Consider the following 24,403-nt stretch of genomic DNA (forward strand, 5'->3'; position numbering starts at 1 on the left):
TCCCTTTTTTCTAAGATTTCTTACTACAAAGATCTTAAATACCGCTCAATTTTTCTATCTCAATCTTCATTCTAAATTACTCAATTATCCCGAACTTCCCGGCTTCATATTTTCCAATCTCCACCCTACATACTCAACTCCCCCATCTGCACCATGTGTACTGGTGCCGACTCCGAGCCCAATGGGCAAGACAATGGTGCTCCTGGCGTCATTGCTCCTGGTATGCCAATTGAAAGCTAATATACCAGAATTGCCCACTGATCTTTATTTAGATGGCGATCACACTGGTTTTGTTGGCATTGAGACTCGCCAAAACCCACACCCCTCCTCATCTCGCAACCCCTACGGTCACGACGCTGGCGTCACCGATTTCCTTAGCAATGTCTCACGCTTCAAGATTATTGAGTCTACCTTGCGTGAGGGAGAGCAGTTCGCCAACGCCTTCTTCGATACCGCCAAGAAGATCGAGATTGCCAAGGCTCTCGATGACTTCGGTGTAGACTACGTGAGTCGCGGGACAGACGAAGTCTTTATATCCCTGGATTGAGGTTAACGAAAATTACTCTATAGATTGAACTCACAAGTCCCTGCGCTTCTGAGCAGTCCCGTGCGGATTGCGAGGCCATTTGCAAGCTTGGCCTGAAGGCTAAGGTATGTTAGGGTTCTGCTCTGATCTCGTGATTATTGGTATCTAATGACATGTTCAGATTCTCACTCACATTCGCTGCCACATGGATGATGCCCGTATTGCTGTCGAGACCGGTGTTGATGGAGTGTGAGTCGTGTCATCTTGTCCTATTTTCTTGACTCCGAACTGACTTTCCGTAGTGATGTTGTTATTGGTACTTCCTCTTACCTCCGTGAGCACTCTCACGGCAAGGACATGACCTACATCAAGAACGCCGCCATTGAAGTTATCGAGTTCGTCAAGTCCAAGGGCATTGAGATCCGCTTCTCCAGTGAGGACTCTTTCCGTTCCGACCTGGTTGACCTTCTGTCAATCTACTCCGCCGTGGACAAGGTTGGTGTGAACCGTGTTGGTATTGCCGACACCGTTGGCTGCGCTTCCCCCCGCCAGGTTTACGAGCTCGTCCGTGTTCTGCGCGGTGTTGTTGGCTGTGACATCGAGACTCACTTCCACAATGACACTGGTTGTGCCATTGCCAATGCCTTCTGTGCCCTCGAGGCCGGTGCCACTCACATTGATACCTCTGTTCTTGGTATCGGCGAGCGTAACGGTATCACCCCTCTCGGTGGCCTGATGGCCCGCATGATGGTCGCCGACCGCGACTACGTCAAGGGCAAGTACAAGCTTGAGAAGCTCAAGGAGATTGAGGACCTCGTCGCCGAGGCCGTTGAGGTCAACATTCCTTTCAACAACTACATCACCGGTTTCTGCGCCTTCACCCACAAGGCTGGTATCCACGCCAAGGCCATCCTCAACAACCCCAGCACCTACGAGATTATCAACCCTGCCGATTTCGGCATGACCCGCTACGTCCATTTCGCCTCTCGTTTGACCGGATGGAACGCCATCAAGTCGCGTGCCCAGCAGCTCAAGCTTGAGATGACTGACGCTCAATACAAGGAGTGCACTGCCAAGATTAAGGCTATGGCTGATATCCGTCCTATTGCCGTCGATGATGCCGACAGCATTATCCGTGCTTACCACCGTAACTTGAAGTCCGGCGAGAACAAGCCCCTTCTTGATCTGAGCGCCGAGGAGCAGGCCGCATTCGCCGTCAAGGAGAAGGAGCTCCTTGCGGCTCAGGCTGCCGGTCTTGCGGTATAGGCGATTTCCTTTGACCAATACATATATTGTATCATGCCATCTGACAGTGGCTTGGGCAAAATTTGGGCGTGGCGGGATACCTGATGATTTGATGCTTTTTCATTTGTTTTGACATTTTTTCCATATAAGGGTCTGAAAAGTCTTGCTGTTTTTTTCTTCTTTCTTTTCTTTTGGGGGACCCAAAAACACATTCGTGTTAGGAGAAGAGAGTTCTCCTTTCTTTGTACATTTAGCGCAGAAGAGGCAGTAACTTATTCCGAACTTGAGACTGTTTGCATTTACTTAGTTACATCGTATTCCGTACTAGTTCAAATTACGTCAGTGGAGAAAGACCAGGACTTGATATGAAGGGTCACTCTAACTTGTAAAGATATAAAGATATTATTATAATACCGCGTGAATAGCTATAATTTCAAGTCTATCAATACTCAACCTCTATAATATCCAATGTCTCGTCATTGTATGCAAAACGTTGAGTGCCTACTTCATGTGGCAGCCGAGGCCCGCTAGACTCAACCAGTTAAAACGTACTAACGTACTACTCGGAACCTCCCTATCGCCACTCTCACCCATCATTATTGCAGACTATTCATAGGGGGAACAATGAGCTCTTCTATGCTGCCAGTCGCCTTGCAGAACAAGCTGGTTGGCTACGGCCGGGTGTCCAGCGCGCACCTCTCTGCCTTGAATATCGACCTGTAAGTTGAATAATCCCCCGTTCCCCGCGCAATCAAGGAACGAAAGACATAAACGCAATCACCACTGACGCATTTTGCTCTCGATCCAGTATTCGCAACATCATATTTATTCTATTCATCCTTCGGTATACGCGCAAGACCTTCTACTCCATCCGCGGCTACGGCATCTTCGGCAGCATCCGCAACATCTACATCTCGCTCCGCCTATTCTGCTATGGCCTCTTCCTGCGTGTCCCTGGTGTCAGCGGGCAGGTCGACAAGCAAGTGAGCACTGCTATCACGAAACTCGAGTCGAAACTGGTAAACTCTGGGCCGGATGTCACACGGTATCTTACCCTGCCCAAGGAGGGTTGGTCGCCAGAGCAGGTCCGCGCTGAACTTGATAAGTTGGCTGGGCTTGAACATACACGCTGGGAAGATGGTCGCGTTAGCGGTGCCGTTTACCATGGAGGCGCGGAGCTGTTGAAACTCCAGGCTGAAGCATTCGGGCAGTTCGGTGTCGCGAATCCGATTCATCCGGATGTTTTCCCTGGTGTTCGGAAGATGGAGGCTGAGGTGGTTGCTATGGTATGTATGACATTCTATATCGAGAGTATCGTATTTGGTGGAGCCTTTCGGCTGATGTCTGCTCTAGGTTCTTGCTCTCTTCAATGCCCCCTTGGATGGTGCCGGTGTAACCACTAGCGGTGGTACGGAGTCTATTCTTATGGCTTGCTTGGCCGCCCGGCAAAAGGCTTTCTTGGAGCGCGGTGTTACTGAGCCCGAGATGTAAGTTGGCATGGGGATACTATACCATTGACCAGCAGGACTGATCGATCATCGTAGGATTATTCCCGACACAGCACACGCGGCATTTATCAAGGCATGCAACTACTTCAAGATCAAGCTGCACCGAGTCCCTTGCCCGGAGCCCGAGTTCAAGGTCGACGTGCATGCTGTTCGCCGTTTAATCAATCCCAATACCGTCCTTCTTGTCGGATCGGCACCTAACTTCCCCCACGGCATTGTCGATGATATCCCAGCTCTTTCGCAACTGGCTACCAAGTACAAGATCCCTCTCCACGTTGACTGCTGCTTGGGATCTTTCGTCGTTGCATACCTCAAGAAGGCCGGATTCCCCTCGCCCTACGAGGAAGAAGGTGGCTTTGACTTCCGCCAACCAGGCGTGACTAGCATCAGTGTTGACACCCACAAGTACGGGTTCGCGCCCAAGGGCAACTCGGTCTTGATCTACCGCAACAAATCATACCGAAACAACCAGTACTTCATCTACCCCGATTGGTCCGGCGGTGTTTATGCTTCTCCCTCCGTGGCGGGCTCCCGCCCTGGCGCTCTGATCGCCGGTTGTTGGGCCAGTCTGATGAGCGTCGGCGAAAACGGATACATCAACAGCTGCACCGATATCATCAACGCGGCACGGAAGTTCGAGACAGCCGTTCGGACCGATCCAACCATCTCACTGCACATGGAGATCCTCGGTGACCCCATCGTCAGTGTGGTCGCATTCCGCAGCAAGAATGGTGCCATTGACATTTACGACATCGCCGATGATCTGTCTGCTAAAGGCTGGCACCTCAACGCTCTGCAATCTCCCCCGGCTATTCACTGTGCTTTCACTATTCCAACTGCCAAGGCTGTCGACCAGCTCATTGCTGATCTGCGTGAAGTCATCGGCAAGGAACTTGAGAAAGCCGAGCAGCGCAAGCGCGAGGGCAAATCATATATCCTCCAGCGTGGCGATACCTCTGCTCTATACGGTGTCGCTGGCAGCATTCCCGACAAGAGTATCGTCAGCCGTCTGGCAGAAGGCTTCTTGGACACCCTGTACAAAGCCTAAGTGAACAACTCGGTTTTCCTTGTTCGTATCTTCTTCGCTCAGCCTATCCGCACTGTTCCTAGTGTATAATCTTGGTGCCCCCTAGCTGTCCTTACCTAAACTACTGGTGCAGTGGCGTTATTATTATCCAGGTCCTTTGAAATTGCACATATTTATTTCAAGTGTTAGATTCCACTATGCATATAATACAATAATCTCCTCGTAGTAGATTAACTTACGAAGTGTAAATGTTTTAGGCGGTCGGATACCTAGCAGATATAACATTCGCCCGATAGATGTGGACGTAGTATACATGAACAAAAGAAACGAACAAAAAAGCAACCCGCTCCATGCAAGCAAAGCCAAAACAGCAAAAAAAGAGGACGTGATCGATCAATCATGCGCCAGAGCGAAAGGGATTTCAAAAGAGTCGGATCTTGCATCGCAATCTTCAAGACCGGTGAAAACCGCAGTCTGAAAAGCAGCCCATTCCACACGAAGCTCAATGAAAACAATCACTGACCACCGAGCTCCTTCCGCTGCTCAGAGCAGCTCTTTTCGGTATAATATCCAGGATCAGGCTTGCGCTCGAGATGCACCTCCTGCTTCGTGAGGCGGTACTGGCATTCCTCGACATGGACAAGTTCCTTGACTTTCATGATTTGACCCGCGACGGAGGGCGAGACGCTGTGGAAGACCGTTGCCATACGCTTTTTCAAGCCAAGCGCCTTGAGGACATCTGTTGAGCGGCGCGGGAGTCCAATTGCGGAGCGCATAAGGGTGATACGGAAGTAGGACATGTTGGATTGTGGAGATCAAGAGGATCTGATATTCGGATGTTTGTGCTTTCGATAGGTTGGTTTGGTTGTCCGGAGTCGTGGAATCAGATTCGGAATAGGTGGAACGGAACGAAGTGGATCTAGTATGATACCGGAGTCTTGATTTGAGAATTTGCAGCCGATATCTGCTGCGCAATTGACCCTGTGACCTGGCGAAGAAATGTTGCCGACATGGAGATGGCCGCGATCCCGCAAATCCAATTCTAAGGCGGTAGGTCACGTGGGTATTCTGCCAGAACCCGATGACAGCAGCGACGACTATCGGCCTGTGATAGCTGATATAGTATTTCATATTTTGAAACGAGAGACTATGGGCTGCGCTCTTTCCGGCGTGATAGTACCTGGATTTATATCATAGTGCACTGCTGCGTACTACCTTCTCGCAAGCAAAGCCCCATGCCCGCATTGTTGACACCTCACCCCTCGACCTAGCTTCGAGCAACCCGGAACAACGACACCACCATATACTTGATACCGAGGCCATGACGCAAGCCAGTAACATTGATGCCACGGTCGCTCTGCCGCGACTCGAAGACCTCCTACGGCACCCGGAGGATCTAGACAAGATCAGCGGGCTTAAAGCGGAATACCTGCGGAAGAAGACGGCAGTTGATTCCCGGTTGCGTGAAGGTCTGCGAGACCAGCTGGAGGCCGTACAACGTAGCATTGGTGCTTTGACTGAGGGCCAGCGACAAGTCTCGAAGACAAAAGACGAGCTACAAGGCATCGACAAGCTATGCGCCGAGTCGCAGCATAGCGTGGAGGACTTTGCGCAGATTGACCAACTTGCGCGGATTCAAAGACATTTCGATGCTACGCTCATGATGAAACGAGGACTGGAGAATTTCGGCGCGGATATCCAGGAAGTGGAGGATTTGCTCAGAGAGGATGATGACGATATGGAGAATCAGCCTAATATTCTGCGGGCTCATATGCAGATATCACGGTTAAGGGATTTCCGTGATGAGGCTATGGATCAGATTCGCAAGGCGGAGGATCAGAGCTCCGAAGAGACTCTGACAGAGTACTTTGAGGGGTTGGATTCTGTTATTGAGTGGTTCGATGATCACCTTGGCACGGCTTGCATGAACCTCATTCCATTGGTGCAGGCAGACAACAAGAGTATGGTCGTGCGACTTGCTGTTGTTGTCTTGAACGAGGAGAAAAATGATGATACAGTTCGAGCGTTGCAAGAGGCCCAGAAAGACCACAAGGACCTTGCAAGTCGTTTCAAGTCCATGAACATTGGCCCCAAGACTGTGCGGGGCTACAAGGACAAATTCATCCAGGCTATCGAGCTTTACGCCCAAAGCCAATTCGAAGAGACCCTCGAAAACTTTCTTGGAGACCCAGACAATCTGGAAAAGAAGTTCCGGTGGTACTTCAATGATCTATTCACGGTCAAGCAAGGCATGCAGAGCCTTGTACCGAAGAAATGGAAGATATTCAAAACATACACCGATATCTATCATCGGATGATGCATGACTTCTTGCTTAGCATGATCGACGACCCCGAGCTCCCGGCTGATAATTTACTCAGTATCATTCACTGGAGTGACAAGTACTACAAGAAAATGAAGAAGCTGGGCTGGACACCAACAGATCTCCAAGCCAACATTCTCGACGACCGCGAGCCAGAACTAGTCCGAAAGTGGCAGGCCGTCATCATCAATGCCGTCGAAGAATGGATGGACCGCATTTTCAACGCGGACAAAAAGTCTCTGGTAGAGCGTGTCTCAGATGCCCTAGACAACAACGCAGAAGGTCACTTTCGCACCAAGACACTGGCCGACATGTGGCGCATGCTCCACGAACAAGTTATGGCATCAGGAGCATCAGACCGCGCAGACCTGGTAGAGGGTATCATTGATGCCATTTTCCGAGCCTTGAAGGCCCGACAAATTGCATGGCAGGCACTCGTGGACGAGGAATGTGCGAAGCACCAAGTAGAAGGCGCAGACCAAGAAGGCGTGCAGCTGTTGCAAGACTGGCTGATCGGAATAGCCAACGATCAAATCTCCTGCATCGACGACAACGAGGAGGACAACCAGTTCGGCTACCTGACGCGGTTCAAGTCCGATTTCGAGCCCATGGTCACACCCAAGTACATGGGCACCACAGCAACCATCGAGCTGGATGCACTGCGCGATGGCTATGTTGATCTGAGCACGCACTGCCTGGCGCAGTTCGTGAGCCTGATCTTCTGGGTCGATCTGGACACTGTCCTGCCAGACTTCTTCACGTCCCGCTGGTACGGCGAATTTGCCATGAAGCGTATCACTTCCACCTTCGAAGACTACATGGCGGACTACGCCTCCGTGCTGCACCCATCTTTGGCCGAGATCCTGGTCGAGGAACTCTCGGACGAGCTGCTGGTGCGCTACCTCTCTGCGGTGCGAAACAAGGGTGTTAAATTCCGCCGCCATATCGACCCTTTCACAGACAAGTTCAAGGACGACGTTCTCACTGTATTCGCGTTCTTTGAAAACTACCCCGACTCATTTGAGGGTACTATCAAGCAGAAGTGGCGGCTGGTTGATTGGCTTGTTCGCCTCCTTGCCACTGAAAAGGGCCCCGCGCTCGTGGAGGTTTATGAAGCATTCAAGCTTGAGTACTGGGACCTGCAGCTTTCATGGGTTGAGGCTGTGCTGCGTACCCGTGATGATTTCGAGCGCAGCATGCTCACTGCCATCAAGGCTAAAGCCGCGGAGTTGTCTGTTGAACGGGGACAGGAGACCATCATGAGTCGGTTGAGATGATTTGTTCGTACTTGACCGTGTAGATTTTCAACTGCACTCATATTCTCGTTTCATCCCAGCCCGATATGCAATTCACCGCGCTCGGCTGAGTAGGGTTGTTGTACTAGCTGTCTGGCTTTCAATGTCCCGTCGGATCTTTGCAGACTGCCCCAAGAAGATGTCATAGAGCCTCTCCCCGTTGCTTAGCCGACGTCGAGCTGCACTCGGACCAGCTCACTTTATGATGAGCAACCCCAACCACATGTACTATCTGCAACCCAAGCAGGCTTGGGATCTATCTAGTCTACTCATTAATATTACTAGCGATACAGAAGGAAAACAAATAGCTTAAACAATTTGGTTTTTTTACTTTCCACATAGAGGTCTAAGACAAGATTTCTATTGACAAGGATGATTCCCAATTGATAATGTTTAAGGATGTTATGTGGGTGGCGATGACAGTCATAAATTCAGATTCCGTTCTGCAACGACCGTATATTTCTCGCCGAGGCGTTCATTCAGACCATCGCCGTCGTTGACACCAGGATGTAATTTCCTAGCGCCCATTTCACAGATGCAGATGGTATCCAGAGGAATTTCCTTTGCCCAAATGAAAGGAGAGCCCCGCGACGGTGGGGGAGAAGTGGCCGAATGGCTTTTATGCTCGGAGGAAACAATGTTTCTGTCGGGGATCGGTGAAGATTTCGTACGATAGGGGTCACTTTTGTCTTCGGAAGATCCAGTACGTGCTGGTTGTGGGATATTTGGATTGTCATCAGGGTAGTAATTACGATATTGTGAGATCAGGTTGCGGGCATCAAATGTAAGGCGTTTGGGTGGACGGTTTCCTTTCGCACCCTTGTTCTGACCCTGCCGGCCGCGGACATAAATGGTATTGACAAGAGTCGCGTGCAGAAGAAGTGGTCGCTGTTTCGGTTTTCGTGTTATTACATTTATGAATGGGTTCCGGCTTTCGCACACGTCTGCGGGACCAGAGGAAGTTTGGCTTTCTGGCTGGCGTAAAGATACGTCACTAGAGAAGGTAGCTGACCCAGAGGCCTGAGGGCTGTCTTGGACGGAGCGATTGGTGGGGTTATGTCTTCCTGCCGATCTTCTGTCGGGCTCACTTTGGATGAAGCCAGCCTCGATGAATTTGTCACGTAGCTTTACGCAAAATGGAAGCAAACGGCCTGTATGATCTACTGGAGAAGCATGCAATACGGTTGCTGATTTTCCTTGAGGCAAAGCATGTAATGACTCGAGGGAAACCGTCAAGGGCGATGATTGGTGAAGGGCGTCTTTATGTTGTGAGTGAGCGGCGGCTCGCGTCACTTCGCTCATTAGGTCTGCCAGGTCGAGGGATTTGAAAAAAGCAAGAGCTTGATCAAGTCTCTCTTTATTGGCGAGACTCATCACACCAAGAGTAAGGTGAAGTGTGCCCAGTGGACGAAAAGCTGTCCTTGGAAGACTCAGGCGCGATGTATCCCTTTGGCCCTTGGGGGACGATTGAGAAGCTGGCCCAGATTCATCGACATGGGCTGTTATGAAGGCCCCGAGCGATGATTCCAGCTGCAGCAGCGACTTGGTGTTTACCAGAGGGAGACACAGGAAATGTGTCAATTGCGGCCGCTTTTGCCGCTCTTCTGGACGTGGTTTGCGAGGCTGATGTCTTGATAAACCCGCGGTCTCCGTCATGATGCCCCTGTATCTCCACGGATGTGTTATCAGCATGAGAACAAATGTTCGCTCGATTCAGTCGCCAAAATGGTCTCTGGATAAGTCGGAAGTCCCGAGATCGGAAGTCAGGTTGGGACGTCGGGATGCGCACGGACCAGGACCCACAACCTTGTGTCAACTACGTGAGAATTTATATCTCTCTTGGCCATCGCTGAGATACACCACACTAGGGAGAATATTCAATGCTTCAGCATCAAACCCACGTGAAATTTCCTCTTAGCAAGTACGTATTCTCAATATTTGATCAAAAACAACGGCAATTGATGGCTGGTCATGCTCTGCAATTCTTATTTTTGATCAAAAATGATTTTCGGTGGTGATGAAAGAGGAGCGAAGAAAGGGAATTTTGATATCAAATGGATGAGATGTCTCATATTCTTCAGTATTTGCCCTTGGTAACATCACAAGTGCACCCTTAAGGCCTCGTTTGAGACAAAGAGGCTTGAACTTTGCATCTTGACATTTGTCTTTCGTGGGGTTTGCCTTTGAAGCGTTTCTAAGGTCAATCCGTTGGGGATCAGCTAATCCTAGATACTGGTTGGCTTACCTTATTTGCATAGTGCCATCATTCGTAGGCTCTAGTCGAAACTGTGATGCTAATAAAGGCAAAGTAGTGCTGAACGACGGCTAAATCCATTGTTTCAGCAGTCAGAAAGTAACAGAAAGGAAAATAGAGAGAAATGAGAAGGAGGATGAACAGCACTATAGCCCTAAGCTGGTAGAAACCCATGGGTACTATTCCAGTTGATGACGCCTATCAACGTAAAAGAGACCGAAGTCAATTTCATTTTCCATTTCACTCACCATTTCGCTATATTCCAATATGCACAATCATACACGCCCACTCACAAAGATGAGATCCATATTCCAACGACATCGACGAACCACCCATCAACAGAAGACCCAGCAGAAACCCCCACTAGTCGACAATTTCCAAAGGATTCCACCAGAAATAGTGGAAATCCTCTTTACATTCCTCTGGGTCACGGACCAAGTTTGCCTCGCGATAACTTGCAGATATCTCTTGACGTGTTACCAGTCATTTCTTCGAGTGCGTAAAACAGGGGTTACTGAGCTCCTATGGCGTGAACCAGTTTCGGAATTACGTTTGGTTCGTCAACTGCAGAATGCTCGTTGGCAATACTGCTGGTGGTGTTATAAGCTCCATCCATTCTCTCGACGGAGAGCCTTTCTATATATGTGGGGATATAGAATAAAGTGTTGTCCTGTTCGTGAGCTAGTCGGTTATACGATACCTGATATTTGACGGGAATGCAATCTGCTGGAGTGCCTATTTCATTGGTCTAACTATCACGTTGGTCTTCTTTCTTCTTACTCCACGGTACCATGCTTTTCGCTGAGGATGTTCACAGGTGGGAAAGGGGCATTAATTGGTGTTGATCTGATAATGTTGTCGGGATAAGGAGAGAAAATAAAGACTGGAGTTATGAAAACAGCAATCCAATGCCCAGATACCTAGGTAAATATGAAGTTGACTGAAATAAGACGAATGAAGGCAGCGAGCATCTCCTGAAAGTGAAATCATTTATCCCTATGGCTGAGAGCGTGTGCGAGATCACCCATAGCGGCTCTATGTTGCTTTTTGTTGTTCACTTGAAATCCGTGGACTACAGAGTGGATTGCTACTTTCTCTCTTCCTCAAATCTGCCGTCAATAGGAGTATCTCTAACTGCCTTTTTTGGTATAGGTTTAGTTCTTGAAGGTCAAGTCAATTTGTTGTATGATGTTCAATATCGATTTATTCACATTGAATCTCCACTTTTGTAACTTTAATGTTGCCAGTAGGCCATTCACCATATTCCACAATTCGCTCGTTGACCTATAGGGGGTTTCAAATTACCTTGTCGCCCTGTATTGACATTGCTCAGATGAATAGCCGACTTGAAGCCTGATCTGAGTGATGTTAGCCGTGTATATTGCAATGGAGACACTGCTGCTATTGCTTTTTCCCGATGCTGGCTGTGGTCTTCGTCTAGTTGAAATAATAATAAGAAATATTCGCTACTAGAGCATTGTAGCCCAGCAGCACGACACGTATAAAGCCGGAAAGACTCAACGCTTTTGTCTGGTCGAGCACCGAATGAGTTGGAAGAGTCAATCAAAAACAAATATGGTAGTAGTCAGCCAACTGTACGACTTCGAAGGTGCAGTTTATAATCTTACTTGATCAAGATAAATCAGATTGTCGTGTTGACAGGCCGCCGAGTGGTAAGCAAGTTCAAGTTATGGACCTTAAAACCAACAAGCATCAGCAAAAGCTGGTAAGGCCCATCATCGCAAAACGCTATCTAGCTAATTAAGGAGGTTGGTTTTGGAGGTTGGTTTTGGAGGTTGCCCGTTTGTATTCAACCTCCTTTCCATATGTTTTCCGCTCAGGGACGTTACCTAAATATCGGTGAAGAGCATTGAGTCGCAAGTAAGCCCGAATGAATGACGCGGATATGGGGATGCCTAGTTAAGACTAACAAGCGTCAGCAAATGCTGGTGAGATCCCATCGCAGAACTCTATCTGACTATCTATGGAGGCCGGTGCGGTTGCATTCAACCTCCTTTCCGTTTGTGTCTGCTGGGAGATCTCACCTGAAAACGCAGATCAAAGCGAATATTTTTGCGTATTTGCTCAATTACGAGCGACGCAGCGCACGATAGCAGTCTGAAATGAGTTGGCAGGTCTTGCATATCTGGGCTGGTAATATTCCTGTCGAACAAGCGTCAGCAAAGCTGGTGAGATCCCATCGCTGAACTCAATCTAACTATCTTTGGAGGTTGGCGTTTTGCATTCAATCTCATTTCCATTTGTATCCGCTGGGAGACCTCACCTCAAAATGCACATTGGAGCAAATATCATGTGCATGCTTGTTGCATGATGAGATAGGCAACGTGGGAACAACCTAGAGTGGACTCATGCTCATATTTGGGAGTCGCCCAGTCGATTGGAGAAAAGACGAACCAGCTCTATGCAGGAAGTTGAAGTGGGCTGGCAGGCTTTTTCGAGTTTGCTGATGATATCGAGGTACCTGGTGAAACACTAACAAGCGTCAGCAAATGCTGGTGAGATCCCATCGCAGAACCCTATCTAACTATCTATGGAGGTTGCCTTTGGTGTCTGTGCTCAACCTCCTTTCCCTTTTTGTCCGCTTAGGAACCTCACCTGAATATGCAGTGTGGAGTATACCGCGCTGGAGATTCACTTGTCCGCGCTAAAGTTGGCAGACATTGCTGGGCTGGGCGACAGCTGAGATCGAGACGCTCGGAAGGATCAAGTAGCTCTGGTAGCGATTTTCGTAACTTAACTGTGGATAAAGAGGTGCCTGGTAAAAAACCAACAAGCGTCAGCAAATGCTGGTGAGATCCCATCGCAGAATCTCATCTAACTATCTACGGAGGCTGGTGCGGGTGCGTTCAACCTCCTTTCCATTTGTGTCCGCTAGGAGACCTCACCTGGATGTAGAGTTTGCGGATGGAAGATTGGCCTTTATATTTGGTGTTGACCGCGATGGTGTGTCATAGGCTGTGGGCAAACTGGATACGGCAAAGGCGGCGAAAAATGCAGTAATCTATAAAGGCAGAGGAAGAAGAAGTTTCCCTGCGTCAGCCAATGGACTGGTGAGGTCTTCCACTCACTGCGAGCAAAGAACCGTGGGGTTGATATAACGCTGGAGTTCTCACCTGAAGCATGATTACCGTGAGGTCGTTCGTCCCATGAGCAGAAATAACACATCAATCAGAGTCGATATAATTAAATGATGAGTTATTTCGGAGGCATACATGATGCCAAGATTCTATGAAGTCATTGAACCACACAAGCCGATGACACGAAATCACGGAGTGGTAGAGATGGATAAAAAAGGGAAAGAGGGAAGAGAAATAAACAACGCGAGACGCGAAACCCCTCGGGTATGACAAGCCATACAAGTGGAAGGAACATGTGGAAGGAACAAATAAGAAGGAACAAATAATAATGAGGAACTCACCAGTCAACATGGTCCAGGTGGCGAGACATCTGGGGGTCAGCAAGATGTGGCAGAGACGCAGAAGAAAAGAGAGTGATGGTGAAAAGATGGTTATGAAGTTGAGTGATGAACAAACGTCCAAACCCCAGGGGGGGAGTAGAACATGGATGGAAGATGGAAGAGAAGATAGAAGAAAGATGGATGTAGGAGAAAAGAAAAAAATGGGAGAGATGGGGGGGAGGGGAGGGTATTTATACCCAGAAACTGGGGACTGAAGCTGGGGTCCTTCTGTTTTAGGGAAAGTAGGATTCTCAAATAGGGAAAGCACCACCCTGTTAACATGCCCCAGGTGACCTGTTTGGGAAGATGTGACGACGAATTCCAAGACTTAGTCTAAAGGATCAAGTATCTCCCAATGGGAGAACTGATTCTATCTTGTCCTGTGGGCAAGCGAGACACGACGAAGCCGAAATCCCAGATCATATAGACGCATTAACCTAGTGGTGGCTGGCACACGTCCGATGCCGAAGATATCGACGGAATACGTTAACCCATACACGCAGTACTTATTACATAGTGACGCAGGTTTTCACGGGACCATTATAGACAATATTTCCGAACGAGATATGTACTGGAAAAGACATCGAGGTATTTTGTTAGCAAGATGTCTCTACTGTCTCTACCCAATGCCATCCCTACCAACCTACGTCGTTGAAGGCTAAGGCCAGATAAGCAGCTGACCACTTTTATATAGATATGTAGAGTGAATATCGCCTTGATTGCATCTAAGGATGATATCCAACAGCGTTTAGAAAGGGGTTAATACAACGATTTGTAAATGCCGGAGGTGACTGAGTGGCCTTCATGATAAGATGACTTCTAGTATCTAAGTAGAAAAGGCATGGCATAGCAGGGTATCAAATAGCTTCAAATGTCGATTTCATAGTATAAAGTACATGTAGGAGACAAGGGAGAGCCCATGTCCTGGCATCCGCAGCAATGACACTCATGAAGCCTCCTTCTTGCGACTCTCGACAACACGCATAACATCTATGACGCTATCTTTGTCGCCCTTCTTCTTCTTGGGGCCACGCTTTCTCTTTTTCCCGCCTCGCTCGTCGTCGTCAAAGTCGAGCAGGGGACCATCGTCCTCCTCCGCTCCGTCTTCGTTGCGGCTTCCTCCGAATCCCATATCCATATCTGCAGCATCCATAGCGTCTCGGCGGTGTGCCTCTTCAATGAAACGCTTGTGACGAAGCGCTGTATCAGACTCGTCTGCTTCGCCCTCTGCCGAGGGAGAGCTCTGCCGAAGGGCTGCAGCTCGTCTGAGGGCTGCAAGAATGGTTGGATCTTTGGTGAGGGGGTTGGAACGGTCGATAGGCTCCTCTTCTGCTGTAGTCGAAGTCCCAGTCGCAAAGTAATTCTTGGGCTTTGCAAGTGCTGTTTTAGACGCGGCAGGTTCCTTCTCCTCTTCACCCACAGAACCCTTTTCGGGTTTGCGAGTAGCCGAATCTGCCACTTCATCGTCTTCATCAGACGATGAATCGTCTTCGAGTCCAGCGAGAGGATTGTAATCATCACCGACACCGGCAAAAATGTCGTCGTCCTCATCCTCGGGGGTGACTTGTGCAGAGGTACGGGCGGCAATATCAGCTGGAATTTCCATGCCGAGAGGTTTGAGACTTTTATCGGGCATCATGAGCTCCCCCTCAGTAGGTACAGGCACTTCGGTCGGCTTATCAAGCCACCTAGTCTTCCTCTTGGTGTTTCCTTGCGCATCGGTGATGAGAAGCACTTCGCGTCGACGGCCGGTCTCATCATGCTCCACAAAGCGCTTCTTCTCGGGCTTTCTATCGCCCAGTTTCTTGAATTTCGAGCCGAGTATGGACTCCGGTGGCGGGGGAGGCGTGGCAGCAGCAGCACGGCTTGCCTTCATTTCCCGTAGGATTTCATCGCGGGTCTTGGGCCTAGCTGGTGGCGGTGCCATAATTCCCTTCTTCTTTTCTTTCTGTTGCTTGGGTGCAGCAGCAAGCTCCTCAGCTCCCTGCTCTTCCATCAAACGATCGAGTTCCTCATCTACGTCTTCTTTTTCGGGAGGCGGCGCAGGTTTCTCGGCCGCTTGTGACACGTCCTCGCCAGCTCTGATCCTTTTCAATAAATCCATATCCAGTCCTTTGACCATGTGTGTGCTTTCAATGTCACCTCCGACTCCAAGGTCTCGACGTAGTTTGTCGAAGGTAGCCTGGTCGATTTGTCCCAACTTAACCATATCCTCTAGTGCCTTGATGCGCGCCTCCAGACCCGTGTTGCTCTGACCTTCGTCCTCTGCATTGCGCAATTTCGCACGATCCTGATATCCGGTCGGTAGCGAGGTACCCTTCGGCGCGGCGGAGGACTTGAACCGTTTAGAAGGTCGGTCGCCCTCGCGGCGTTGGTCGAAGAGCTGACGGGCAAAGTCCACACCAGTGACTGAACGCCTGTAGTATTTCCAGCTGTTAGCTTCCTCCGCAATCATAGCAATCTGTAAAGTAAACGACATACGGGGTCATGGGAATGCTGGACCGCATTCGCGACCCCAGTGACCCGCCCGGGGTTGCGCCGCCACGCGATGCATCACGACCAGGCGTTGGGCTCTGGGGTTTAGGTTTTGATGATGACTGGTCGGCTAGTAGCCGGCGAAACTGCTCGTTATTCATGATTCTCGAGCTCAAGTTGCAATGAAGTTGAGAAAGGCTCATGTTAAGAGGTGGAGATCCGGCTTGGCACTGATAAGACTATCGGCCAACCTTTCAAGCTTTCCGAGGTTCTCGGGGCATTTTCATTAGTTATGCAGGTAATTTAGGTAAGTATTTTTACTTCATAGTATTTCCCTGCTAAGTGACACTGCCAACTATGTGTGAATATGGGCGGGCGTTTGGCCTCGTTTGGCGCACTGTCAGTCTTGGAAGCATTGTCACAACTAGTCCCTTCAAAGAAACGTGCTGAGCAATATGGCGCTGCTAAATGTCACTAGTCGGAGTCCTCTAGGAGCAGCGATGGCATTCGCTCAGTTAGTCAATCCTGATTTAGACATTTAGAATCCTATACGACAAGTGAGCTAGATTGATGATGACAGGCATCCAGGATATAGTTAGAAAGCCTGTTGTGCATCAATATATTCTCACAGCCAATTATGCACACATATTTATGCAGAAGAAAGACAAAATAGACATATATATATCTAAGAAACGTCATCTCCCTCAACTAGAAGCTATGCGTAGGAGTCATTTACGGGGGGGAGGGGGAAGCGAGAAAGGAAATGCGAGTGTCGAGGACTCATTAGAAGGGGTATAACAGGGAATATATGCAGCAAAACAACGACCTTTTTACCTGTGTCGATGGAACCGGTATTACTATATTCAAATCCAACCGAAATTTGAGTTGAACATAGCCTGGTATTTTTTAAATCATAACTACCAAGGGAACCTATTGATGAGAAGAATTTCAGATATACAGTGAAAAAGAAAAGAAAAGAAAAGAAATCGGTTAAACACACAATCACCGTCGTTTCAAATTCGCCATCGAACATCAAAAGTAAGCAGGTAAGGAATCTAAACGCACGCATATCAGCAATCGCAGAAAAAACCCCATTTTTATGCTCATTAAATAGTCTCCCAGCCTCCGGTGTTAATCTCGGACTCTAGCTTGCGGCTGATAGTCGCAGGAATCGAGTGTGACAGCCATACATCGCGTAGTAGCCGGTCGTATCGCTTCTGGTTGAGGATAAGCTGGCGGTTATGGCGGAGACCGGGGTCAACCTCGCCGTGGCGGTCGAGGTAGGGCGCGTAATGCCAGGATCCGTTCGTGTTGTGCAAGTAGAGAACCGTGCATTTGCGAATATTGATAAAAAGACCAACGTTTTTGCCGCATCTATTGTGGAAGACTGGTTAGCTGGAAAGTACTCACAAACAAAGTGGGACGGGTATGATTACTTTTGAAGATGTTGGTTGCAGCCGCCAAGCTTGTTCACCATGCAGCAGACTGCCTGTGAGCAAAATATTTCTCCGCAGAATAAACAGATACTAGGATCAGTGAGCTCCTTCTTAGAATTGGGGCACCGACGACGATTTGCCTCTTCGATCAGGCTATCGAAGTACTTAGGAAGGCCAACAAGCTCGAAGATAGCAGGGTGCGACAGACTGGGCCAGAGACGGTGGTCTTCGAAGCGAATGCCTGAGCGCGAAGCGTTCCAGTGGAAGATCCATCCTGAGATGACTGCATCGAAGGGGCTGTTTGTATTGCGTGCGGGCTTGACAGACATGAGAATCTCATCAAGGGAAGGCAGTTGGAGTGCTTTGGCCAGGCGCTCAAGCTCAGAGGACTCCACGTCGGCGAAACCTGTGTTGGGAAACTCGACACCATGCTGAACATGAAGAAGAATAACTGCCTTGCGCAGGAATGATAGTCCGTAGCTCGTCACAAGTCGCCGGACGGCCGTAATGATGCCTGGGGTGGCAGTTTCCTCTCCATCTTTGACGTAGCCACTCTCAGCGGGGAAGGATGAGCCTTCAGCACGGCCGACAGAGTTCGCCTTCAGTTCAGTAACGACCGAGTCGAAGAACTGCTTGGTCACTCTGAATTGTTCTTCCGATATACCAGCAGCCATAGTATTGTCCTCGGGGTGGGTGGCGAGTTCCTCCTTTAATCCCAGTGGCCAAAGAATGAAAGTGACGGCGACCTTCACAATCTCAGCCACGAAGCACATTCGCACAAGATGTCTGATATCAATATCGAGGACTGGGAGCAGAGACAAGGATGACTCTGCGAAGAACACGAAGGTGTCCACAGCTAGCAGAGGCTCGATGTTACGGACATCATTAAGCAAAGCTGTGCCATTCAAACAAGGGTGCCCGACAAGTAGCTGGCAAATCTTTTGGCGATGCATCTCCTGGAATTCATTTGTTGGATGGCTTTTTGATGGTCCCGACGAGTTAAGACACCCAACGGCAGCATACGTCAACACTGTCTCGGATAGAACGCGCAGATGGGTAAGCGTCAGCGAAGGAATTGTGTCCAGCAAGGTCGAGCCGGGCTCTGACTCGACACCACGCTGCGCGATCTCGACTGCAGCAATGCTGAAACCAAAGCTCCGAATTAGAGAATCAGTATGTACAAGATCGTCATTGTTATTCGCCTCAGGAGTGTTGTTGAACATCGAATTGACATGGTTTGTTGTGAGTGTCTTCTTAAGCCGCCTGTAGCTCTGGAGCAGTTCCGAAATAGGGCTGTCCGAGGGACTCGACACCTGCTGAAGTGGGCTGGAAGGGGAGAGGTCTTCGGTGGGAGGGAAAACACCTGGCATTGGCATGCGTGCTGGCGTGACGTATTGTGCAGAGGCAGTTGCTGGGAAATACGAAGCCCTCAGTTGATCAATATTATTGGCAAGCGGAGGAACCAGGGTCTTAGACAAGTAGTCGATAAAGATGTCAGTATATGGTTGAGGATAAATCTTCTCCTTCTGCATGAGGATTGTGAGGTTTTGCTGTTGGTTCAAGGCATGCTTGAGGCCTAATTGAATCCACTGGTCGAATGATTCGGACGGACTGAACGGAACAAGGGGAGACTCTTCTTTGCCCTTCCAGGTGATTGGGAGGAATGCATTTCCAAGAGCTTTGCAAAGAGGACAAACAAATTCCTTGAGATTAGTGTGCTCGGGATGATGACGCGCAATTTGCTGGGTGTGTCGCCGCTGTGTCGCCAAGAAGTACTGCTCAAAACAGGAGTAATGCATTATATGCCCACAGCCAGTAGTCACAGGCCCACGAATAGTGCTCTTCGCGTTGAACCCTTTACTCAGTCCAATCTTTTCACTAATGACTTCACCACCAGAAGAGTCAAGACGCCTGATGGTAGTATGGTTCTCTCCGGATACACCGAATGGTCGCACTTCTTCAGCAGACCTGTCCAAACTTGTTGGTGTTCTGAGCACCTCGCGAATTCTATCAGAGTCCCTGATATCGGTCTGTCGCAAAATCGTGCTATCTTGAACCAAGGCAAATGTACCGTAGAGCCTCGAATCGCTGGTCTCTTCCTGGCACAAGATACATGTTCCGCTAGGGTATTTCCATAGCTTCTTTTCTGGGGTTGCGTCTGCATCGGACTCGAGATCGCTGAAATCTTCTTCGCCCCAATCTATGTTACCCTGACTATTCAAGAATTGTTGCTGTTGCTGCTGGAACTGCGCCATCACCTTGGCTTGCCTCTCTAGCGCTTGCTTCTTCTTGATCTCCTTGTCGTTATCTGCATCAATTGCAGGAGAATTGGTGTCAATCCGGTCGAAGGGAAATTTGAGAGACGCAGTTGCCGATGAATATGTGCGAGGGCGCTTTTGCCACAGACGTTTGAGTATGTGTCGGATTTTAGGGCCAGATGCAGTGAATTCACTCGTGACGGAAATTCTTTCCAATAAACCGACAATGGTCAAGTGGCCAGCCTTGATCTCTCGGGTCTTTGACAAAGCATTCCAGTTGAATGAGTTGGAATGGTCTTCTACCATATCAGTTTCCTCGGAATCATCCTCCAATACCGCTGCAAGGACAAGATGCAGAATCACTTGAAGGAATGTCTCAACGCGCGTCGATGGGATGGTTGGTGTACACTCTTTTGCAGAGATAACGTATTCCAAACATTGATGAACAATCTGTGCAAACAGCATTGTTCCGGCGAATCGAGGAAGATCTAAGAACACGCCAGAGCTGATGGGTCGAAGTTTTGGCTCGAAAACAATGTCAGATGCATTCTTTCCTGTCTTTTTCGCCATCCATTCCTTGTAGATATTCTCTGCTTCGTCTCTTTGGTTCTTTGTATAGTGTGCGCTATATGGATCAATAAGATCGAGATATTCGGGCTTCAATTCAAAAGTACCAGAGTCACTTAAGCCCTCGGGCGGGCGGAAGTTGGCGACGTCTTCCAACACATCTTGGAACATGTCTGAGTCCAGAAGCTTGTCACTAAGGCGGGTCGAGAGGTCAGAGAAAGACAGCGGCTTGAAGCATAAAACATGAGCGATGTCACGTTTGATGTTTTCGTGGGTGAGATGAATGCTGTCATCGATGGCAGTCAGAGATGTTCGGTCCGTCAGGAGAATCACCAGTAGATGAACAAATTCCTCTGCCACGTCCACAATCTGGGTATCTTCGTATCCAGGACGGGGCATGTAATTTCGAGCCATCCACTCAACCATACCAAAGCGGTGTGCTATAGAAGCAAGAACTCTGCTAGAATCACATGTGACTAAGGCAGTCTGGAGAAGGAAGATATCTCTGTAGTATGCAAAATCACGAGAAGAGACTCCACGGTACTGCGACATCTGATGCCGAAGACTGAGACCATTTCGAACCCACATGCCAGCCTTCATCTGCGCCAGCCAAGCGCAAACTCGAAGTGGATAGTCAAACATAGCCAGGAGCAAGTCCTCGGGCCCAAGGGCAAGCAAGATATCATCGATACTACTAGGGTTAGCAGTCCGAGCGGCATGAATCTCACTCCTCGCCGCATTGGCAGCGTCAAAGAGCACGCCACGCATAGTCTCGCTACTTATATCTCGTCCGCATTCAATAAGCCACGACAATGTGTAGTGGAGGGCATGGTGGAAACTGATAGATCCACGTTCCACCACGAATTCAACCACCCGATGGCAGGGCACTTGACCATGACCAGAGGTGCCGACCTCAAAGTCAAAAGGTGGCAGTAGCTTGAATCTTAATTCATCTTTTATTTCTGCCTGGTCGAACCGCTTGCGTTCTACACCAGCCGAATGGATAATCGCTGTAGTGGCGGTGGTCTCAATTGCCCTCAGAAGGTTGTCATCGTTGTCAATTTCAGGGTCGCGGAAAGACTCGCAGAATTGGCGGCAAAGTCGGTTGATTTCCCGCATGAGAATTGACGCACTGATCCAAGCATCCGTTTCATATTCAACGTGTTCACCAACAGCGCGGACATTGGGGCAAATACCCTGTGACAGCTTGACAAGGTCAAGGAATTGAGGAAGGTATTGTTCCTCGGTCCGCACACGATGCTGTACGTATTCAGATTGGAGAAGGTATCGCAGGTCAAGGAAGAAGTGGTAGAGACGTCTATTTGTAACTGAGCCGGCATCAAACGCCAGGGTGGCGTTGGGGTCGACGGATTGTGGTTCGCCAACTTGTCTCGTGGTTAAGAAGGTGTAGAGAATAGACATCACCTTCGTGAGGAAGTTGCCTCGCACGACAATTTCTTCAGTGATGGACGGGGTCGTGAGAAGTTGCAATGAAAGGTTGACAATCGAGTGGTCCGGTTCTCGATCCGCGATGAGGTACAGTTGAGCCAGAGCCGTGTACAACGCAGACAAACGAAGACCCATAATGCGCTTGAACTGAGGAACATTGACAACAGTGCTGATGTAGAGATCACGCAAGTCTGTTCGTGTCTTCTTCCACAGCCTCAAGTCATACAGCACCAGCCAGTCTAGGCGAGTACGCTGCCACAAGTCTTCATACGGAGGTACTTCTTCGCCCGGGGCGGGAATGGGCGGCCGGACTTGCCAGTGACTATCCGTGTTCGAAGGCCTTTGTCGGTACGAACCAGGAGTCTTGGGAATGGGGATATAACCTGTAGGGGCGGATTCAGGGCCAGGACTTTGAGATGCGGACGGGCCTCGTTCGGTAGAGGACCGATCTGCGGTTTGATTCAGTGCTGGTCGGGGTGGTGGCTGGGTGCCAGTGAGTCCGGCGAGAATGCGCTCTGCTAGAGCAAGTTCCTCATCTGCACCTGCTAAGATCATATCTTCATCTTCTTCCCGATCACGAGAAAGTTCGATGTCCATCTCGTCGTCATCTTCATCATCAGCATCGTGGGCCTCGACATAGTCTTCGTCTTCATCTTCGTCTATAGCATCGTCATCAAGCATATCGTCTTCGTCTTCGTCTTCGTCTTCGTCGGCGGTCAAGAGGACCTGGCCATGATTAGGCAAATTAATCATCAGCGTGCGACCTGGAAGGTTCTCAGTCCGCTGATGATCGTCAATGCCCTTCATGCCGATATCTTCGTTATATCCCCCACTGCCCTTTTTCCAAGGCATAAGCATTTCCTCGCAGATGGTTTGTCTGAAAATCTCATTGTCCTCGAGGATTTCGCAGCCAGCAATATCAGCCAACCACTCGACTATTGTTGTGCACATTTGCTCGCGAAAAGTATCCCGCGCAGAGCGCACCGTGACGGTAACCTTGATCTCCTCGATTATCTTAGAAACCCCTAAGAGTCTGTTTAGGTCCCTCGAATACTTTATGACACTGCGGCCCATATCGTTCGTTTCATGAGCCCGTGCAAGGCCGAAGCTATCTCGTTCACGGCAAGCACGTGTGACCTGGTGAGAGACATCGCGAATTGTATGCTTCTCGTCATTCCACAGCATGACCGCAAATTCAGGTTCATCCTCCTCTTCATCACCAGCGCCATACCAGTCCGGACGCAATCTAGAGGCCTCCTCATCCTGCCTAATGCCCTCGACAGTCTTTGGCAGCCGCAATTGCTCCGGGGAGCAAGAGATAACATCACAGAAGTAGTCGAGCACACGGGATATAGTCAAGCGAATTGAAGCGACAAGCTCCGAAGGCAATGCCCGCTGCGCCCGTTCCTTTCCCTTGGTATTACCACTATCGGTATGAATGGCGCAAAATAGCGGAAGGCGCCATGCTTCGTCATCACCACAATCACAGCAGCCACAGTTTCCGGAGGAAAGCGAAATCTGATATTGATGCCCAGTGTGATCCGAGGAATCGAAGCATCGACTACACAACACGCACGTATCATCTGCGGCACATGTCACGCATCGGTATGTGGCTTCCCCAGCACGGAAGATATGACCGCAGCGCTTGCCCCGTGCTGCCTCACTGTACTCAGCTCCTTCCCGGGCACCTTGAGCCTCCGCTAGTTTCCATGGTCCGGCCGGAGTTCCCTCTGGGAACAAGTGTTGTATTAGTTCTGTGTTGTGTCCGACAAGCGATCGGAAGAGAAGCTCTAGCAGGTCCTTCTCGGCAGCGGGGCCATAGCGGAAGTTGTGTTTCTTGGGTAAACGGAGAAGACCATCACCGAGCAGCTTCTCACATTCCCCGAGCATGAACATGATTTGTTGTTGTGGCTTGCTTGCCGTAGCGGTCGCGCAGGCTATCACAAGGAAGTGATGGGAGAGCGCCGTTGTCGCGACAATGCGCTCGAGGTGGTAATGGTGCGACGCAGGTGGTTTCTTCGCGGCTATGCAGGCGGGAAAAAAATTCTCAAGTGAGGATTCAAGGGATCGGTCCGGATTGAGTCGATATGGTTCTCAAGTGTGGTTCACGTTGCTCACACGATGATACTTTGTGGTGGGGGGAAGGTGAGAGCAACGGGTGAAGTGGACCAATGCAGGCGAACAGATGAGCACAGATACGGTGAAGTCATATACGCGTTTGAAATTTGAATACAAAGCTCAAGGTCCAACAGGCCAAAAATATACAAGAAGAAATCAATTTGAGAGTTGTTTGTAGAGACCGGAAGGTAACATTTTTTCGCTATGACATCGATGGAACCGGTCCGTCAGTAAACGCCACAGCCACGCTACGGCCTTATCACCACATATGTACAGAAAAACACGCCACGGTTTGAAGACTTGAAGGTATAAAGGAGAGAGCAGTTGGCTGCTTCTGTGGCCTCTGTACTTAAGGATGTAAACTTTTATCAATCTGATCTATTTGGTCGAAGATGACCTTACCTAGGAACGTTATATGTAAGAACATTTCAATGTCTTTCTAGATG

General features: G+C 49.3%; 8 protein-coding genes across 8 annotated transcripts; 3 read left to right on the plus strand and 5 right to left on the minus strand.

The window, feature by feature from the left end:
• Positions 1-153: 153 nt before the first annotated feature.
• On the plus strand, positions 154-1,792 carry hcsA (homocitrate synthase; the record flags this gene model as incomplete). The annotated part of the gene is made up of 5 exons (XM_039075804.1): positions 154-220; positions 273-505; positions 571-651; positions 708-775; positions 829-1,792. The coding sequence occupies 5 exons, from the start codon at positions 154-156 to the stop codon at positions 1,790-1,792; spliced, it is 1,413 nt and encodes a 470-aa protein (XP_038926354.1).
• Positions 1,793-2,395: 603 nt separating this feature from the next.
• On the plus strand, positions 2,396-4,327 carry LCP9604111_7740 (sphinganine-1-phosphate aldolase DPL1; the record flags this gene model as incomplete). The annotated part of the gene is made up of 4 exons (XM_039075806.1): positions 2,396-2,490; positions 2,580-3,057; positions 3,125-3,258; positions 3,316-4,327. 4 exons carry the CDS (start codon positions 2,396-2,398, stop codon positions 4,325-4,327), a joined length of 1,719 nt encoding a protein of 572 aa, XP_038926355.1.
• A 494-nt stretch (positions 4,328-4,821) lies between these two features.
• On the minus strand, positions 4,822-5,106 carry LCP9604111_7741 (mitochondrial 54S ribosomal protein uL30m; the record flags this gene model as incomplete). Its single annotated transcript, XM_039075807.1, has 1 exon — positions 4,822-5,106. One exon carries the CDS (start codon positions 5,104-5,106, stop codon positions 4,822-4,824), a length of 285 nt encoding a protein of 94 aa, XP_038926356.1.
• Positions 5,107-5,627: 521 nt separating this feature from the next.
• On the plus strand, positions 5,628-7,904 carry LCP9604111_7742 (SNARE-binding exocyst subunit SEC6; the record flags this gene model as incomplete). Its single annotated transcript, XM_039075808.1, has 1 exon — positions 5,628-7,904. The coding sequence occupies one exon, from the start codon at positions 5,628-5,630 to the stop codon at positions 7,902-7,904; it is 2,277 nt and encodes a 758-aa protein (XP_038926357.1).
• A 441-nt stretch (positions 7,905-8,345) lies between these two features.
• On the minus strand, positions 8,346-9,578 carry LCP9604111_7743 (uncharacterized protein; the record flags this gene model as incomplete). The annotated part of the gene is made up of 1 exon (XM_039075809.1): positions 8,346-9,578. One exon carries the CDS (start codon positions 9,576-9,578, stop codon positions 8,346-8,348), a length of 1,233 nt encoding a protein of 410 aa, XP_038926358.1.
• Positions 9,579-12,596: 3,018 nt separating this feature from the next.
• LCP9604111_7744 (uncharacterized protein) lies at positions 12,597-13,319 on the minus strand (the record flags this gene model as incomplete). Its single annotated transcript, XM_039075810.1, has 5 exons — positions 12,597-12,669; positions 12,793-12,865; positions 12,936-12,952; positions 13,083-13,198; positions 13,311-13,319. The coding sequence occupies 5 exons, from the start codon at positions 13,317-13,319 to the stop codon at positions 12,597-12,599; spliced, it is 288 nt and encodes a 95-aa protein (XP_038926359.1).
• Positions 13,320-14,600: 1,281 nt separating this feature from the next.
• Positions 14,601-16,332, minus strand: LCP9604111_7745 (uncharacterized protein; the record flags this gene model as incomplete). The annotated part of the gene is made up of 2 exons (XM_039075811.1): positions 14,601-16,071; positions 16,136-16,332. The coding sequence occupies 2 exons, from the start codon at positions 16,330-16,332 to the stop codon at positions 14,601-14,603; spliced, it is 1,668 nt and encodes a 555-aa protein (XP_038926360.1).
• A 903-nt stretch (positions 16,333-17,235) lies between these two features.
• On the minus strand, positions 17,236-23,735 carry LCP9604111_7746 (putative ubiquitin-protein ligase E3 component (UBR1); the record flags this gene model as incomplete). The annotated part of the gene is made up of 2 exons (XM_039075812.1): positions 17,236-17,503; positions 17,566-23,735. 2 exons carry the CDS (start codon positions 23,733-23,735, stop codon positions 17,236-17,238), a joined length of 6,438 nt encoding a protein of 2,145 aa, XP_038926361.1.
• Between the last annotated feature and the right edge of the window lie 668 nt (positions 23,736-24,403).

The sequence above is a fragment of the Penicillium roqueforti genome (assembly GCF_015533775.1).
Source record: "Penicillium roqueforti strain LCP96 04111 chromosome Unknown scaffold_25, whole genome shotgun sequence".
Taxonomy (NCBI): Eukaryota; Fungi; Ascomycota; class Eurotiomycetes; order Eurotiales; family Aspergillaceae; genus Penicillium; species Penicillium roqueforti.